We start from the raw sequence: 19,220 nt of genomic DNA on the forward strand, positions 1-19,220 counted from the left end.
GCGCCGGAGTGAGCCGAAAGTCAGAATTCCCCGCCCTGGGCGGCCGCTGCCTGGCGCAGGTGGGCGTGTAGGGCAGGGCTGCAGAGGCTGAGGGTCTGAGCGGCCTGCCCTGCGGTGGTGATCTGCCCTCCGGATCTGCGGCGCCGTGAGACGCCATGGAGAGCAGGTGCTACGGCTGTGCTGTCAAGTTCACCCTCTTCAAGAAGGAGGCGAGTGTTCTCCTGGAGAGCTGGAGGGCCAAGGGAGGACGCGGGCGAATCGGGCAAGACTTGCAGGCCCAAGACCCAGTTTGACGGTTTCTTTCTAGTGCCGTGGTTTTGACGAAGTAACTCAGTTAACATTTCTGTAAGGTGGGGCGAACGCCCACTCGTTTTCGGGGTTAAGATGATGGTCTGGCTCTGCGGGTAAATGCACTTGCCGCTAAGCCTGATGACCTCGGTTCTAACCCCAAGGAGGAGAGAACTCCCGCAAGTTATTCTCTGATCTCCACACACGTGCCGTGGCACGCACATGTTAACACACACACAAGAAAGATTGTAATTAAGATAAAATTCCTAAGGGGCTTTGGTGAGGCGCTGGAGCTGAAAGTGCCCTATAAATTATAACGTGTCAGTTTTCAAAAGCTACACTTTTTTCCCTTTACCGCTGAGTGGAGTATCTGCCTCCTGCTTCTTCCTGCCCTCCTTTTCTCCATCTCTGTCTTTAATATCCTATGACCGCTGTGGGTCACACCATGCCCGTTACTCTCTGTTCTGAAACCTGCGCTTTGGCAGCCTGCCCTTCTCCAGGTTAGATTCCAATGCATCCTCTTCCCCCCAGGGTACAATGGAAAGGCCTTGTTCTCAGCACAGACTTACCAGGTTCTCCGTGTAAGCTGCCGGGGAGAGAGTGGGAAATAAATGGGGTGAATTCATGGCATGCAGGACTGGGGCACTTCAGGAGTGTGAATTTTGGAGTCAGGGTTCAAATTTCAGCTGCCCTGTCTTATGCACGGAAAGACCTCCACTGAACAAGACATGTGATTTCTCTGGCCTCTGTTAAAATAGAGATGCTAATGGTGGGCGTCAGGATCAAATATGATAATGTGTATGAATTATGACGGTTAGATCCACGCTGTGTGCCTGGCACACACTAAGTACTTAGTAAATGAAGCTATTGTTCCCACCCTTTCCTGAGCCAACCCGCCCACCATCTTGCCAGAGCAGAGAAAGCATGGCATCTGCCCTCTGGTTCTCTTTTGTTGACTAGCCAGTGCCCTGACTCACAGGGCTTTGTGTGTCCTTGTTCTTCACCCCGTGGTAAGAACCGAAAGTGGTAGAAAGCGTGTGAGCCTTGGCTGAAATTTTATCCGATTTGAACAAGAGTCTGGGATCCAAGGGGTTGCCCTACCCTATCCCTCCCTGGACGCAGGGATCCCATTTCTCTCCCTCCCTCCAACATCTGGTTACAACTTCAGTTTCTTTCTGTGAGTGCTTAGAGAGTCCCAGAGAAGAGCTGCAGGGGCGGGTGAGAGATGGATCCCCCTGCTTCTTGTTTCTTCCAGTACGGCTGTAAGAACTGTGGCCGGGCCTTCTGTAATGGTTGTCTCAGCTTCAGTGCTCTGGTACCTCGGGCTGGCAACACTCAACAGAAAGTCTGCAAGCAATGCCACACGGTTCTGACCAGGTGAGAGATGGGCAAGGGTTCAGACAGACACGACAGTAAGCATCTGAGCAGGCCTTGTGGCCACATGTCTGTCTAGGAAGCATTTGGGGTAGAAATCACTGATGTGAGGTGATGGGCTTTTCTCACACCAAATTCCTTCTCTAGAGGACCTTCTGACAATACCTCCAAGTGGTCGCCGCCTCAGAACTACAAGAAGTAAGTACTGAAAAGAGGACCAGTGGGGACGGCAAAGGTCAAGGACACCAGTAGCAAGGCTCTTTTTCTGGTGTCCAGATCAGATGGGTGCAGGATAAAGAGAATGCCCAACTCCGGCTCCTGTTTCCCTCTTAGGTTCTGAAAGCCGCTCATTGATCTCTTCTCAGAAAAGGCATTTGGGAGCTCTTTCCCTGTCGGGAGTACCCTACACTTGATCAGCTAGGGTGGGCGGCAGTACCACATGAATAGAGTCACAGAAGACTGCCTCTGGAGGCCCCGATTGATTTGGACGGGTGACTTCAGTCTTCTTTGCCTTAAGAGTGTCTACTCATATCCTGCCAGGCGTGTGGCAGCCCTGGAAGCCAAGAAAAAACCCAGCACTTTCCAGAGCCAGGGCCTGACTCAGCAAGACCAAGCCATCGCTGATCGCCTAGCACGGCTCCGACAGGAAAATAAGCCCAGTGAGTTTAAGGGAACAGGGGACCTAAAAGGCGTGGTGCAAGGGCTTGGGACTGCACTGCCTCCGGCCCTTACAGACCCTCTGCTTGCCAATTGCAGAGTCAGTACCCTCGCAAGCAGAGATAGAGGCACGGCTGGCTGCGCTGAAGGATGAAGTCCAGGGTTCCATCCCTTCCACACAGGAGATGGAGAATCGGCTTGCAGCCTTACAGGGCAGAGCGCCACCTTCTCACGTGAGACCGGTGAGTGTTATGGCTTGGGAGAGAAGGGTTTCCTAGGGCAAGCACCCTACAGAAGCCCAGATACATGTATGGTCATGTGCTTTGCAGGAGTTAGCAAAGCCTCCCACCCCTACCTCCTGAGCCTTAGGCCTGCTCTCAAGCCAAAGAACAAGTGCCAAGCAGCAGGACTGAGTGCGGCAGCAAAGAGGATGCTCAGTCCTGTGGGGAGCTGCCAGACCTACTCACCTGTGTGGACCTTGAATCCATGCCTTCCCATGGGCTTTGAAAACTCTTCAGCATCCACCCCTGACTCAGGCTTCTTCTGGACTTCTGGTGTGGCCTTCCCCGTACCCCTATTCCCCACTGAGGTTCCCTCCTCTGCACAGGCACACCAGGCACCAGATACCAGGACCCAGGCTCAGCAGACGCAGGATCTGCTCACACAGCTGACAGCTGAGGTGGCTATTGATGACAACTGGGAACGAAGAGGCCCAGGTAACCTTCCACTTGGCTTCTCCAAAGTTATGCCCTGCCTCTTCTGCCTACCCTCTTGGGAGACAAATATGAGTCAGAAAATGGTCAACACTAAAGAACTTCTGTGTACTGAGTGCTTGCTCTAGGAGCCAGTGTAGGCCTCTAGAATCCAGCCTCGAGATGGGGAATTCCAATCCCACCACCCTAAATGAGTTCCTTCACCTATCTAAATCTCTCTACTCTGTAAACTCAAGCTATATGTGATAAAGACCTGTCTCGTACTAGAAGCCATGAGAAATAAATGGAGTAATACAGTAAGTGCTTGGGTCGCCTGGCTCATGGTGGGCGCTTAGTAACTGTTGTCTGCAGTAAAGGCACTGGGGATGGGAGGATGGGGAAGAGGCTTAAACTAAAGGAGTTAGGCTTCAGTTGCCTCCTTCTGCCAGCCACATTTCAACCGTTGGTACCCACGTGAGCTTGCACAGACACCATGGACAGCGTGAACGTAGGTCATGCTGTGGAGCGCTCCCGCACCACAGGAGTGGTGGACAGTGGCATCTGGAGACTCTAGAGCAGCGTTCCCACTAGGGATGAGTTTTACCTTAGGGCACTTTTGGAATGTTTAAAGACATTTCCGTTGTCACAGTCACAGGCACTCCTGCCATCTGGTAGGTGGGAGACAGGGATGCTGCTGGGCACCCGATTGTGCAGTTGTCAGCTTCCCGCCCCCAAGAGGAAGTTGTCCCCTTAAAAGTATCAAAAGAACTAAGATTGATAAACTGTTTTATAGACATAGTCTCAGTGGGTGCCCTCTGACAGAGGACTGTTATCCTTACGTGTAAGTAAAGAAGCAGACTTGGTAAGCTTAGGGACTTGGCATACAGCCTTTAACTGGCAGGGACAAGCCTTCTACAGAAAGCTATTTTTGTTTTTGTTTGTTTCTTTTATGAGATAGGGCCTCATGTAGCCCTTGTGTGGTTGGCCTTAAACTTGCCGTGATCTTCCTGCTTCCACCTCCCAACCGCTGTCATTACAGGAGTGCACTGTCGTGGCCAACTTGGTTTTAAAGCTCTTGCTCTTGACTAAATGTGACCACGTCAGGGCCACATCCACTCTGATCAAATTTCTTCTTGCCCATTGTCTAAGACTGCTGCTTCTGTCAGGACCTCTTGCTGTTGCTCCCAGAGAATGCTAATTCCAGCCCTGAAAGACATAGACTAGCTAAACCTTAGCCTCCCGTATCCTGATCCTTCAGGGTAGTGAGTCTCAAGCCATAGGATAGCCACCTTCTGTTAACTAGGGGGGTGGAGGCTGATGCATTTGAAAAATACATGATTAAAATTACTAGTTTTGCCAGGCGTGATTAAAATTACTAGTTTTACAGGCACACACCTGTAATCCTAGGAATTGTGAGGCAGAGGCAAGAAGATCAAGAATTCTAGGCCAAACCGGGTGATGGTGGCACACGCCTTTAATCCCAGCACTCGGGAGGCAGAGGCAGGTGGATGGATCTCTGTGAGTTCGAGGCCAGCCTGGTCTATAAGAGATAGTTCCAGGACAGGCTCCAAAGCCAAAGAGAAACTCTATCTCGAAAAACAAAACAAAAAAATTATATTTGGAAGAAATAGCAATTTTGTCTATACTATAAGCCTAGTACTGAGCAAAAAAAATGATAACAGATGGTTAAAAATTAGTTAAGAAATGGGTTCAGTGGCTTCTGGAGTGAGATCTTGGAATTTTTCTGCCTTCCTAACTGTATTACATCTTCCAGTGACCCCCCTCCAGAATGACCTCAACAAGGGAGGTACAAGGAAGGAGCACACAAATTCCCCGGGTCAGGCCAACTCATCCCTGGAGGAGGAGAAGAGCAGGCTGCTGGCCCAGGCAGCAGTTGAGCTACGGGAGGAGAACACCAGGCAGGAACGGATCCTGGCTTTGGCCAAAAGATTGGCTGTACTTCAGGGACAGGACCCCAGCAAAGGTAAAGGCTTGAGCCAGCCTCCTTATTCAGGCCCCCTGGCCAAGACCTGCTGCTACCTCAGATTACACTTTCCCTGCCAGTACTAAAGCCGGTACTCAGGGTCCCTGTGCCAGAGGATCTGTGTCCTGTCCAGAACCATGAGATAAAATGGGGCAGAGCAAGGAATGAGGGCTCTGAGGCAGCCATAACGAGGCCGTGGGACCTTCAATGCCTCCCTACTGCCCTCCACTCTCACGGCTGACGCCCAGCCTTGCAGGGCTAGAGTAAGGAAGCGCGGGAGCAGGAGCTTGATTCTCAGCTCCGAAACAGCTGCCCCTAGGGAGCCAAAAATTCTAGAAGACAAGAGCGCAGCCATCTGGTGAAATATCTCACCTCCCTCCGTCCTCTGTTCCTGCCCCCTCACTCAAGTGAGCCTCCAGGACTATCGCCTACCAGACAGTGATGAGGAGGAGGATGAAGAGACAGCCATCCAGAGACTCCTGCAGCAGGTAGCCTTGTTACCCACCCATCACCCTTCTCCTGCTGCCTCATTGTTGCCTCACTCCCTGGCCTCTAGGGCCACAGGAGTGGTTGTTCCACAGCTCCGATTTTAGTTGGGATCCGTTTCCTACCTCAAGATACCAAGAAGGTATAGCAGGAAGTAAAGGGTGAAGCTGAGAAGTTAGGCCGCAGAATACTGGGAGGGGAACCTGGGCCTAGAGCAGGAAGTAGTTCTCTTCCTCCCTGTTCACAGCTCACTGAAGAAGCTGCCCTGGATGAGGCAAGTGGCTTTAACATCCCTGTGGAACCAGCTCCCCGACCCCAGGCCCAACCCCGCAGGGCCAAGACTGAGGTGAGAAAAGCCCCACACAGGCATCCCCACGCTTGCCACACAAGCCTTGCACCTGGCTCACTGCTCCAGCTGTACCTAACTCCCCCATTCCTCTCTTCCTGAAGCCCCAGGCTGAGGAGGAAGAGGAGGAGCTCCCCTGGTGCTGCATCTGCAATGAGGATGCCACCCTGCGCTGTGCTGGCTGCGATGGAGACCTCTACTGTGCCCGGTGCTTCCGGTGGGTGCAGGTAGAGTGTTCTGGGGTAGACTGATCTTGGCTTGAGGGCTGCCAAGATCTCTGCCATTCATTCTTTGCTCCCCAGGGAAGGTCACGATAACTTTGATCTTAAAGAGCATCAGACTTCTGCATACCACCCCCGAACTCCTGGCCGAGAACACTAAGAAAACCCCGATGACCTCCTGAGGTGGCAGTGCCATGGGCAGCCAGCAGGCTGGGACGGCCACCTGGGCCTGGTCTCGGGCCAGCCAGTGGGATAGCAGATCCAACTCTACTGATGGCAAACACACTGTGTTTTGAGCTTCACAGTCCCTGTAAGGAAGAAAGAGTCCATTGAAGAGAATGAGTCTTAGAGGAGCCAGAGGAAAGGAGGAGTAAGGGTCCTCAAGAGCCTGACCTGAAACCGAGAGGCGGATGGGGAAGACCACACTGAATCTAAGGATGAGCCCTGAAACCTGGTTCCAGGGCCCAGCCCTGGCCTGTAGTAAATCTAATAAAATGTTATTGAGTCAGTGGCCCCAGAATTTTTTTTCTGTACTGGGGATTGTATCTAGGGCCTTATACATGCTGGACAAAGACTCTACCCCTGAGCTGCATCCTTAGCTCTAGACTTTTTATTTGTGAGTTTGTTTCTGGGAGTACTGGGGATTGAACCCACACCTCATACATGCTACATGTGTGCTCTACCACTGACCTGTACCTCCAGGCGCCCAGCACCATCTATATCCAGAACCCTGCGGCCCTTGAGCCTGAGGCCTGTGAGAGGTGCTAAGAACACAGTAGGGTAGAAGCAGACTCCTGTGGAGTTCACAAAAGGTTCCACTGTGCTGGAAGCTCCCAGCAAGGGCAGTCCCACCATGAGTCCTGGTGGTCTCTGAATTCCCAACACCTGCTGGCTGGGGATGAGGATGAGGGATGAATGCTGTGGGCACAGCCAAGGGACTTAGGATGTTGGTCTTCCAAGCTAGCTGCCCCTCTCCCATCCCCCAGCATAGACACACACCACACTCCACACACTTAGCTGGTTTCCTAAAGTTTTTATCCTGGCTGCCAAGGGAAGCATTCGGCAACAGCCACAACTGACTCCCAGAGCACCCAGCAGAGAGAGCCCAGCTGTGTCTGCACACACACTTGGGCTATCCAAGTGTCTCTCCTTGTTTTCTGCATCCCTTGTCAGCCAGTATCCAGATCAGGGCTGAGGCTGCAGAATATGCTCTCTCCAGCATTATTTCGAAGGCCTGCTGAGTCTCCGAAGTTTCTTGAGTTGACTGAGCAGCTCAGAGATGAAAGACTGTGGGAGAAAAAGCAATGAGATAAACAAGAAGTCACAGTCACCATGCTGCCCTCCCTAATCTGTCTTCAAATGTCCCCCAGAGCAAGAAAAGGAAAGAATTGTCAAGGGTCAAGCTTCCCTTTCAAATGTTCCTCTTTATTCATCCTAGCCTCCCCTGTTCAGCCTCCTCCCACTGTGGAAACAGAATATGCCTTACCTCTGTGTCACAGGGGCAGTCTCGGAGAATGGCCTGAAAGAGAGCAAGGTGAAATAAGACATGACTTCCCCACAAGTGCCTATCAGTCTCCAAGATCCCTCCCCTGTAACTTGGTTCTTTGCAGCTGGCAGTTAGCTCGGTTGGTTAGTGTGGCACTATGAATTGGTACTCAGGACACCCAGGGAAACAGGACCTAAGCTCCCAGCCCAACTTCAGTCCCCAGCTTCCATCCTACCTCCAACTGAGTCCTCTGTTCCTCTGTGGATAGTTCCATGAGCGCTTCGAGATCAATTTCAGGCTCTGAAGGAGCTTCTTGACTCTAGTTGAGAGTAACAGAGAGATTTGACCCCCTGGTGCAAGAACCCAGCTCTGCCTTCAACTGCTCATCTTCCATATTGATCCCCTCCTCAGCTTACTCAGAATGCTCATTAGTTATTCTATCCAATAAGCATTTACCTGCTATGTTCTATGTGAAAGTGTTAAGAGTTACTCAGGAAGATGGTCTTCACCCGGGCCTGTGATGTCAGTACTAGGCGGAGGAAAGCAGATCATGAGTTCCAGAGCAACCTCAGAGTGAGACCTCGTCTCAGGGAAGAGATGGCTCCCAGGAGATGGCTCAACTTAGACTTGAGAGTGAGTCCTTGTCTCAGGAGGGAATGGCTCTGGGGAGACATCTCAGCAGATAAGAGCACTAGCTGCTCTCCCAGAGAATCTGAATTAGATTTTTGGCACCCACATGGAGGCTGTAGCTGTCTGCAACTCCAGTTCTAGGGTTTCCTGCACCTTTTCCTGTAGTCCCTTGGGTACCAAGCATTTGGAGAACAAATACACATGCAGACTAAATACCTATACACATAAAATAATAAGATACTTTTCTGAGTATGGTGGTGCACACTTTTAATTCCAGCACTCGGGAGGCAGAGGCAAGTGGATCTCTGTGAGTTTGAGTTCAGCCAGCCTGGTCTTTACAAGTGTTCTGGGACAGCCAGTGTTATGTAGAAAAACCAGTCTCAAAAAAAAAAAAGTGCCAAGCAATGTGGCACACACCTCTAATCCCTGCACTTGGGAGGCAGAGGCAGGCGGCTCTCTGTGAGTTTGATGCCAGCCTGATCTACAGAGCGAGTTTCAGAACAGCCAGAGCTACATAGAGAAATCCTGTTTCAAAAAACAAACAAACAAAACCTCTTAAAACCCTAAAATAGGAAGATGGAAGCTTAGGAGCTGGGCATGGTGATGCATGCCTGTAATCCCAGTATCTGGGATGTAGAGACAAGAGGATCAAGAGTTCAAGACAACCCTTGGCTACATGGCAACTTCAATGTCCATTTAGGCATTGAACAAGACCCCATCTAAAGGGCAGGGGGAGAGCTAGAGAGAGGGCTAAAAGCACTGGCTGCTCTTCCACAGGATCCAGGTTCTATTCTCAGGACTTGTGTAGTAGAAGCAGAGCACCAACTCCCACAGTTGTGACCTCTTCTATATGTGCACCGCAGATGTGTGGATACATACAAATAAATAAATGTTATTAACAATTAAAATGGGCATGGGGCACGGCAGTGAGTGCTTGTAATCCTAGCCCTGGGAAGGTAGAGACAAGTAATCTGTGGGGCTTGCTGCTAGCCAGCCTAGCCCACTAGTGAGTTTCAGGCCAATGAAAGACCCTGTACTTCGGGGGGAAAATGCCCAGTGTGGTGGTTCATGCCTTTAATCCCAGCACTCAGAAGGTAGAGACAAGCAGATCCCTAAGAGTTGAAGGTCAGCCTGGTCTACACAGTTAGTTCCAGACCAACTAAAGCTGTATAGTGAGAACCTGACTCATAAAACATCAAATGGAGTCCTTCTAGATAGCTCAAGATGATCCCTAATTTGCTAACCTTCTGCCTCAGCCTCCTGAGTGCTGGGAATATAGGTGTGTGCCACCATACCTAGCTGAATATTTTATAATCATTGTTTAAAGTGTGTGTGTGTGTGTGTGTGTGTGTGTGTGAGAGAGAGAGAGAGAGAGAGAGAGAGAGAGAGAGAGAGAGAGAGAGAGAGAGAGAGAAAGAAACATAGACATAGATGTGGGGTTAGAGGACAGCTTGCGGACTTGGGTTCCCAGGACCAAGCTCAGGTAGCCCGTCTTGCACAGCAAGCACCTTTACCGCCCAACCACCTCGCCAGCCCCCATCTGTACTTTTCTCTAGTGGTTTCCAAGTTTCTGTTTCCCCATTTGGCTGCTTAATCATTTGGAATCTGCCTTTCTAGAAGCATGTGTCTAGCCGTTGCTGTGAACTTGGCACTGTGAACTGGGGAACCTCAGGGAACAAAGACCTTGACTTCACACAGCCTCCGTGTAACAGCAGTTAATGAGTCATAGCATAGATAAGGAGCCAGACCAGATGGCACACACCGGTGTAATCCTTGTAAAGCTGAGACAGGGGGCTGCTGTGAGTACGAGGTCACCTTGGATTATATATACAGTACAGGACCCACCATCATGTCTCAAAACACAAGGAAAACTGGTAACAACAGCAGCAACAAAGCCAGATACAATAGCAATTATATAATTTGTTTAAATTATATTAAATAAAATATATTAAAATGATAGCAATTAAATTACATAATTTGTTTAAAGGCAAATGTTATTTGAGGAACTTCTTGGGTGATGGAAATATTTCTTACCTTGGTGATGTAACATTTTATAAAGGAAAAAATACACCCTCTATTGTTTTTTTGTTTTGTTGTTTTGCTTTAGTTTGGTTTGGTATGGTTTGGAGCCTGTCCTGGAACTCTTTCTCGAACTCACAGAGATCTGCTTGCCTCTGCCTCCCAAGTGCTGGGATTAAAGGCATACGCCATCACCCCCTGGCTCACCCTCTGTATTTTTATACACACTGCAAAAGGGCACATTTTACTCTATATCAGTTTATATTCAATAAAACTGACTTTGTAAATTACAAATAAAACAGATCAAATGAAGTAGCAAAAAGGAAAATAAGCCTTATCTACCTTCTTGCTCCTCTCACTAACACGTAACACTGTTAACACTTGAAGACTTCTGCACTTTTTAAAATCAATATTTCTTGAGTTCTCCCTTCCCCCTAAGCTCTCGACGCCGTTCACTTCTGCCTCCTATAACTCGTCTCTTTTAGCCCTCACACACTTTATAGCTGCTTATTAAAAGCACACTGTGTATCAAAGGTGACAATGAGTTTTAGGGCTGTAACAGCAAGACAGACAGACAGCACGATCCTGCCCTTGAAAAGCCAAAGACAGGTGAAAGAGTAGTTACAAGGTGGTAACAGAAAGATGCCGAGATGAGAGACCATAGGAAGACGTGGAACGGAAAGCTCACCAAGCCAGGGGCCAGGGAGAGTCCTGGAAGAAGCAGCCTCTGCAATCTGGAGAGTAAAAATTAGTGAGATATCGGGAAGTTCAGCCTGGAGTGCTTGCCTAGCATGCACAGTCCTGCCTGACTCAGTCCCCAGGACCAGCAGAAACTCAGGACATTTATAATCCCAGCAAGGAGGTAGACGGAGGTCAGCCTGGGCTACTAAGCCTGAAACAAGACTCCAAAACAAACAAACAAACAAACAGACAAACAAACTTAACCAAATCCTTATGCTCATCGTCTTGGGGAGTGTGGGGGGAACAGGACTAGGTGATTCTCATAATGTAGGTAACTAGGTAGGAAATTGCACAAAATGTACAAACAAAAGAGGTCATGGCACACACCTGTAGTCGCAGAAAATGGGAAGCTAAGGCAGAAGAATTGCTAGAAGCTTTAAGGGCTACATAGCAGGTAAAGGCCAGCAAGGGTTACACAACAAAATTCTCCTTAAAAAATAACAACAAGCCAGGCGGTGGTGGCAGACGCCTTTAATCCTAGCACTTGGGAGGCAGGGGCAGGCGGATCTCTTTGAATCCAAGGCTAGCCTGGTCCACAGAACGAGTTCCAGGACAGGCTCCAAAGCTACAAAGAGAAACCCTGTCTTGAAAACAAACAAACAAAAAACAAAACAAAAGACCCTGGTCAGTCCTGGTAGCACACACCTTTGATCCCAGCACTCAAAAGGCAGAGGCACTGATCTCTTTGGGTTCAAGGCCAGTCTGGTCTATATAATGAATTTTAGGCTAGCCACTGCTACATAGTGGGACCCTATCTGGCGGGGAGGGAGAGGTGCAAAGGGATGGTTCAACAGATAGAGGTGCTAGCCACACAAGGCTGGTGACCTTAGTTTGATCCCCAGATCCCACAGTGGAAGGAGAAAACCAATTCCTGGAAAGCTGTCCTCTGATCTCTACATGTGCAATACGACATGTGTGAGCTCACATTCAGACACAGATCATGCACACACACACAGAACACATACACTAATCAAATAATTTTGGAAAAACAAAAGCAACAGGTGTGGTGGAACAGTCAAGAATCAAGGCAGGAAGATCAGAGGTTCAGGATCATTCTTGGCTACAAAGAAAGTTTGAGCTAGCCTGTGCTACATGAGACTGTTTCAAACAACACAAAAGGTGGGAGGCTGGAGAGATAACATCTACAGTGCTTGTCACACAAGCATGAGACCTGAGGCTGGTCCCCAGCACCTCCATAAAAAGCCAGCCTGTGTCAAGTGTCTGTAATCCTAGAAGGAAGGCAGAATTTGGAGGACCCCTGGGCCTTGCTGGTCTGCCAGCCTTTCTAATCGGCAAGGCCCAGGTCACAGTAAGAGACCCTGTCTCAGACACACAAGGTGTGGACAGGGCTGGGAAGATGGCTCAGTGGTTAGGAGCATCAGCTGTTCTTGCAAAGGACTCCCACATAAGGCAGGCAGCTCACGAACTCCTGTAGCCCCAGGTTCAGGGGATCTGACACTCTCTCAGCATCTTTGGAGAGGCATGTGGTTCATATATATATAAATGAAGGTAAAACAATCCTACACATAAAATAAAAATGAATTTTTTAGATGTATTCATTTTATTTTATGTGTATAAGTGTTTTACCTGCATATGTGTGTAGACCACAGTGTCTAGGGAGGTCAGAAAAGTGTGCCACATCCCCTGAAACTGGAGTTATGGATGGTCGTAAGCTACCATGTGAGTGCTGGGAACGGAACCTGGGTTTTCTACAAGAGCAACAAGTGCTCCTAGACTCCGAGACTTCTCTCTCCTCTCAAAAAAATTAAAAAAGAAGCCAAGCGGTGGTGACACATGCCTTTAATCCCAGCACTCGGGAGGCAGAGGCAGGTGGATCTCTGTGAGTTCGAGGCCAATCTGGTCTATAAGCGCTAGTTCCAGGACAAGCTCCAAAGCTACAGAGAAACCAAAAAAAAAAAAAAAAAAAGTAGACATCTCCTAAGGAGTGACACCTGAAGTTCACACACACACACACACACACACACACACACATACACACACAATAATAGGGTTTCTATTGCCATGAAAAGACACCATGACCATGGCAACTCTTAAAAAGAAAAACATTTAATCGAGGTGCTGGCTTACAGTTAAAAAAGGTTCAGTCCATTATCATCATGGCAGGGAACATGGTGGCATGCAGGCAGACAGGGTGATAATGCCAGGAACATCAAATCATCCAGAGCTAAAGTTTCAGGCAGTTCTGAACTGCCCAATGTGGATTCTGGGGATTGAGCTTGCCTCTTCTACAAGAGCACTAATGTGCTCTTAACCCGTGAGCCATTGCCCCTGCTAAAGTAGCTGCACTTAAAAAAAAAAATCTTCGTTTGTGGTTCAGTTTGATCGATCTAATACTTGCCTCTAAACTTTGTTGGGATCAGTCCAAAGTTGCCTTTAATCGTGAGAATCATTGGCCCTCCCAGTGCAGAATGACCTTTTTGAGGTCTCTATTGAATCCCTCTATGATCAACAGTGACCGTTCAACTCATTGCTCAGACTTGATTTATGTCCAGTCCTAGTAAGGTCTGAGAATCATCAACCTCTGTGCCTCAGTTCCTCACAGTTGGTCCCTAGTGCTCAGCAGAAACTGTGAATTCTAGGTCAAACAAGGTTATATAGTAAGACTTTGTCTCAAAACACCAAAAATAGATAAGAGTCAAGTGGAGCATCTAGAAGAGATAATATTTTAAGTAAAGACTTTACTAGATGGAATTAACTCCACATTTAATTCTTTAAAAAAAAAAGTTAGAGAAGACAGCCCAGCAGGTGGATGCTGAGTGTGATGCAGAACACAGCCCTGGCCTGCTGACCATCAATCAGCCTAAGTTTGTGTCTCAGAACCTCAGAGGGCAGGGGAAGAGCCAGGGCAAGGTTTGCCTATAACTCTAGCTACTCTGAAGTCTGGAGTTTAGGGCTAGTTTAGGCTACACAGCAAGACCCTTTCTCAAAACTAAGTAAATAACTATATAGAAGTTTGGGGCTGTTGAGATGGCTGAGTGGGTGAAGGCGCTTGCTGCACAAGCCTGGAGCCCTAACTCGATCCCTGGAAAGCACATAGAAACAGAAGAGAGCAAACGCCACACACACTGCGGCATGAATACCCACATATATCCATCATGTGTGCACACACACAATTATTATTATTATTATATTGTTTTTTTTCAAGACAGAGTTTCTCTGTAACCACCTGGCTGTCCTCGAACTCACTCTGTAGACCAGGCTGGCCTCAAATTCACAGAGGTTCACCTGCCTCTACCTCCCAAGTGCTGGCATTAAGGGCGTGAGCCACCAAGCCCAGCCATAATTTTTTAAAGAGTTTAGAAATTTGCTTCTATAAAAAGACTCCTGACTCCAAACCATTACTATATCATTATGTATTCAATATATGTTGACCATGGTGGACCCTACGATAAAATGATGATAATAAAGGATTGTATCAGAGCCCCAGCATTTTTTCCTTCGAGTCCCCTCATCCCTAATGTCAGGGCCTTGCACATGCTAAACACGAGCTCTACCACTGAGCTCCACCCTCAGCCCCTCACATACGTTTTGAATTTCCAGAGAACAACCCCACTGAGATGAACAAGTGTAGTAAATCTGTGACACTGTCGCGTGTGGTGGCTTCTTGTCAGCCATTGCCTGATTTGAACACCGTTCTCACCTTCATCCCACACCCAGACCATGGAGACTCGCAACGGAGAACAGCCCGAATGAGCTAACAATGTCTGACACACTGACAATACCTGTTGTTTTGTTTTGTTTTGAGACAGGCTCTCACTATGTAGACCAGGCTGGCCTCAAACTCATAGAAATCTGCCTGCTTCTACCTCTTGGGTGCTGGGACTAAAGGTGTGCGCTACCATGTCCAGCTGGCAACTTTCTAAAAATTATTATCATCAATCAATCATCCTCCTCATCATCATCATGTGTATGATGGGAGTACGTGTGCCAAGGTCAGAGGACAACTTTGTGGAGTTGGTTTTCTCTTTCCACCTTTACTTGGGTGCAAGGGATCAACTTAGGTCACCAGGCTTGTGTGGTGGCACCTTAGCCACCTCAGTGAGTCCAACAGCACTTTCCGTGTACTTATGTATTTGGTGGCACTCAGGAGTGATGTGAGACCCAAGTTCTCACACATGGTGAGCAAGTGCCCTACCTACACTGAACTATAGCCCCAGATCTTTTGTGTAGTTTTCACTTCAACATAGGGTCTCACTAAGTTGCCCCAGCTAGCCTTGAACCTGCAATACTTCTGCCCAGTCTCCTCAGTAGCTGAGATTATAGGCCTGTGCTACCAGGCTTGGCAACCACACTTTTTAAAAAGTTAAAAATGTAATAGACTTCTAGGCACTGGTGGTGCAAGCCTGTAATCCTGTCTCTTGAGAGGCAGAGGCAGGTGGGTATCTGTGAGATCAATGCCAGCCTGGTCTACAGAGCGAGTTCCAGGGGCAGCCAGATACAAAAACAAAAAGAGTAAAAAATGTAATAAGTTGTTGCTTTAAAATGACACCATCCCCCATCCCAACAGGAATGTGTTCCAGCTGTCACCAGGAAAAGCCAGTATCATGGAAGCTGCAGAAAGGAAATGTTTCACTCTTGGTCAGTGGTGTCCCCGGCTGATGTGCATGTTAGATTTACACCTACCGCGGTGGACAGCAACCTGAGTCAGGACTAAGTGGTTGGAAGTAGGAAAAGTCAGGACAAGTAGTGACTTTACGGGCCTGACGTGCCGGGCGATGGTGGCACACGCCTTTAATCCCAGCACTCGGGAGGCAGAGGCAGGCGGATCTCTGTGAGTTCAAGACCAGCCTGGTCTACAGAACTAGTTCTAGGACAGGCTCCAAAGCCACAGAGAAACCCTGTCTCGAAAAAACAAAAAACAAAACAAACAAAAAAAAAGGGGGCCTGACGTGAAGTAAAAACCTAGGGGACAGAAACAGCAGATGGAGCCGGTTGTTAAACAAGGGTCTCCTTAATGTACAACTGATTAAGCCCCTGCCTAGAAGTCAAATCCTCAGGTGACTTCTGGAGAACAGACGCTTCAGGGCTCTCAGATTGTGTGTGTCCCCAGATTTCATTCCCCACAGACCCCAGGCCAAGCTACACACCTAGGTGGACACTGGCCCTCTGAGGAAGGAAGGTTGAGTGTCGTTACTAAAACAAGTCACATATCCCTGTAACCATTCCCAACAGTGCCGCAGGGCAAGGTGGGCAGGTTAGAGCCACGGAGGCAGAGGGCGCTGTGAAGGCAGACCCAAAACTGAGTAAGCTCAGAGTTACCTGGACTTCTATCTAAGATGCCCACCCACCTGGAACTTCCCAGGCAGTTAGCTGCTTCCTGCGGGCACCTTTGGACAATTGCCATGGCAACTACTGGCCAGCCGTTTTATGCCAGTCACTGCCTGGGAGCGGTCCTCTCACGGGCCTTGTTTGCCGGCATTGCAGGCACAATACTATACACCCCTCCCCTCCTCCATCTTCACCTCGTAAAGGAGGCTCTTCAGCAGGACTCGCCCTGAGGTGTCTGGAAAAGGAGACTTTTCAAGCAAGAGCCCAAGAAACACTTTGAAACAGAAACTAAGTCAGAGGGGAGGAAAGTGGGTGGAGGAGGTGCCCTGCAAAGCAACAGGTGGGGACCAAGAACGTCTATCTCTCTAGCTCCCCACTCGGGGGCATCTCTCTACCCTCTACAGCTAGGCTAATGCTTCAGCAGACAAGGGCAACCCGTGTACTAAACGGACACACAACACAGTAAGCTGCAGGACTGACCAGGCTCCTCCTGCCAGCCTTTCCTATTCCCGTAGCAGGACAGCCTCCTCACTGGCAAGAATCGCAGGGCCTGACGCAGGACCCAAAGAAGGAAAGAAGGGAGCAGGGTAAGGAGGAAGAAAGGGAGGGAGGAAGGAAGAAGACAGACAGGCTAAACACTCTTGTGAACAATGAGAACTCCCGGTGCTGTGGGTTAGTCTCCTGGACCCAACCATGGTGCCTATAAACTGCCCGATGCATGCACCTGCTTTAGCAGATTTTAGTTCTCACTGGCTGTTTAAATAAGTGCCCAAACTCTCCAGCTAGGGGCCACACTATACTCCCAGTCCCATGGCTTCCCAGTTGTATGACTTTGAACAAGTCACTTATGTATCTCAAGTGGCTTCAAATTCACTAGATCGCTGAGGATACCTGTGAACTTTTGACCCTCTAGCTTCTACCTCCCATAGGAATGCGCCGTGCTGGGGGGTCAAAGCCAGGACTTCATGTACACACTCTACCAGCTGAGCTCTCCAGCCCGAGTCTCCACTCTCAGCTGAAAGACAGCACCTGCCTGATGGAGCTGTGGGGAGGGTTAAATCAAATAATGCGTGCTCGGACTTGCATTGAGGCTAGGGTGCCGTTAAGAGGTCAAAATGTTATCCTTGAGGGATCAACTGAGAACAGAGTTGGTGAAGGTGCCCCTCCCGTGACTCCCAGGCTGAGGCTGGGCAAAGGCAGTCAGAGGTACACGCAAAGCCAGCTGGGGTCACAGTATGGGTGCTCTTCCTTGCCTGTTCTGTCTAGTTCTAAGAGAGTGGAGCTGGTCCACATTGTGCCGTCAATATGGTGCATGAGATCGTCAGCACTTTAACCGTATCTATGGGACTTGGGACCTACATTTTAAGTTTTACTTCAACTTCATTCATTTACAGCTAATAGCCACAGTACTGATAGGGACAGTACTGGACAATGTGGCTCTCTGCATGGATGTACACCAAAAAGACATAAAACCAAAGTCTGGCCAAGCATGGACTCTTGAACTGTCATTTGACTCTCAGAACGTCTTAGCAAAGAGCTACATCAGGCATGGAAAGCCCCCTTGTATAGCTCAGAAACGGAGTCCAGGCAATGTTAAAGGACCTTTCCCACAGCACACAGGGGTTAAAGACACAGTCAAGACTTTCCTTCCATCTGAAGAAGGAGCATGCTCCGTGACAACATCACACATCGTCCCTCCAGCTCCCCTGGGTGTCTCCAAGCAAGCCCTCTGAGTATCGGGACCTGGCCTGGGTCCACAGTCTCCGGCAGCCTCCCTCAAGCTACCCACCTGGAAGAGCTCCTGCAGCTGAGCATCTATCCACTGCTCCATCTCCAGCCAGCGCTGCAGATGGCCCCGGTCGTACTTCACCGTTAGCCGGCTGGGCCTCCGGGACCTGGGCAACTTAGAGACATCCAAGTGAGACTTTGATTCTGAGTCTGTGGAAGATGCCCTCCTTCTCTTCTCAGAAGCCCAGTGGACCTTCTTGTCGGGGTTGTCGGTGTCAGGCTTGGGAGATGTACAGGAAGCAGGACTTGAAGACAGCATCGACAGATCGGACTGAGCCAGGAGCTGGGGGAAGCTGCCGGTCTAGGCAAGAGCATGGAGGAAAATGAGGGGACAGAGGGAGAGTGGAGGGAGAGTCCCACAAGGAAGAAAGGGGGTGGGAAGAGGGCCAAGACGCTTGGGAGGGGCAGGGGTCAAAGATCAATAGGGCTTTGTTTTAGAGCTGGGAATGAGTCTCCTGGCTTCTCCCTGCCAGCCAGTGGCATTCAGGGCCATACCCCCTCCCTTCAGGCAGCTGCTGGGGCCCACAGAAACATAAACCTCAGACAAGCAAAGGTCAACAGGCTGCCAGGCCTTGAGAAGAGGAAGGAAGGAGCCTGGGAGTCCTGAGTGGGTGTGAGGCTCCCACCTGTCTCCCATGGATAGCTCTAGAAATGTGGCTAAAGTCACTCACCTCAATTCTCTCAGCATCCCATCTTCTTGGAACTAAATGGTCCACTGCAGGCCCAAGCAGCTATGGAGATGGCCCACTGCGGCCCGAGCAGCTGTGGAGATGGCCCAATGTGGGTCCGAGCAGCTGTGGCCAGACAGTTCTGGTTCCTGCAGAAGGATTCCTGACCAGAGTGAGGCACCACCCAAGGCAATCTCAGCCAGTGGACAGAGTTGGCAGATAGCTACCTCTGACCCTGTGGGCCCCACGGCCCAATGGACCCCGTGCCCTGTGTTTGGGTGTGTCCAAATTTTATCTGCTCTCGGCCCTGCTATTGTGATTGTTAAGGCAAATTTATGCAAACATTGAACGTTATCATTCATGAGCCATGATTATTGTCATGTGTCCCTCCCCGATTCAGCTTCTTCCTGTTACAAGAAATCTGCAGACCTAACTTCACACAGGAGTTGAGACTCAGATTTGGAAACAAGCTTGCCGTCTTGTTTACAAATAATGTTTTCATGTATTCAGTCCGTTATTTTCTTAAAAATTAAATAACTTAAAGTTATAGA

General features: G+C 49.3%; 2 protein-coding genes across 2 annotated transcripts; one reads left to right on the plus strand and one right to left on the minus strand.

Annotated features, from left to right (window-relative positions):
- The first annotated feature begins 11 nt into the window (after positions 1-11).
- Positions 12-6,559, plus strand: Zfyve19 (zinc finger FYVE-type containing 19). Its single transcript, XM_075961801.1, has 11 exons — positions 12-209; positions 1,544-1,665; positions 1,810-1,860; positions 2,203-2,321; positions 2,419-2,561; positions 2,927-3,035; positions 4,786-4,995; positions 5,404-5,483; positions 5,729-5,827; positions 5,932-6,044; positions 6,130-6,559. The coding sequence occupies exons 1-11, from the start codon at positions 156-158 to the stop codon at positions 6,206-6,208; spliced, it is 1,179 nt and encodes a 392-aa protein (XP_075817916.1). The 5' UTR covers positions 12-155; the 3' UTR covers positions 6,209-6,559.
- A 551-nt stretch (positions 6,560-7,110) lies between these two features.
- On the minus strand, positions 7,111-18,852 carry Ppp1r14d (protein phosphatase 1 regulatory inhibitor subunit 14D). The gene is made up of 5 exons (XM_075961805.1): positions 18,673-18,852; positions 18,003-18,302; positions 7,770-7,853; positions 7,535-7,567; positions 7,111-7,335 (listed from the first exon to the last, which is right to left on the minus strand). Exons 2-5 carry the CDS (start codon positions 18,258-18,260, stop codon positions 7,270-7,272), a joined length of 441 nt encoding a protein of 146 aa, XP_075817920.1. The 5' UTR covers positions 18,261-18,302; positions 18,673-18,852; the 3' UTR covers positions 7,111-7,269.
- Between the last annotated feature and the right edge of the window lie 368 nt (positions 18,853-19,220).

Source organism: Microtus pennsylvanicus, chromosome 2 (genome assembly GCF_037038515.1).
Source record: "Microtus pennsylvanicus isolate mMicPen1 chromosome 2, mMicPen1.hap1, whole genome shotgun sequence".
NCBI classification, from domain to species: Eukaryota; Metazoa; Chordata; class Mammalia; order Rodentia; family Cricetidae; genus Microtus; species Microtus pennsylvanicus.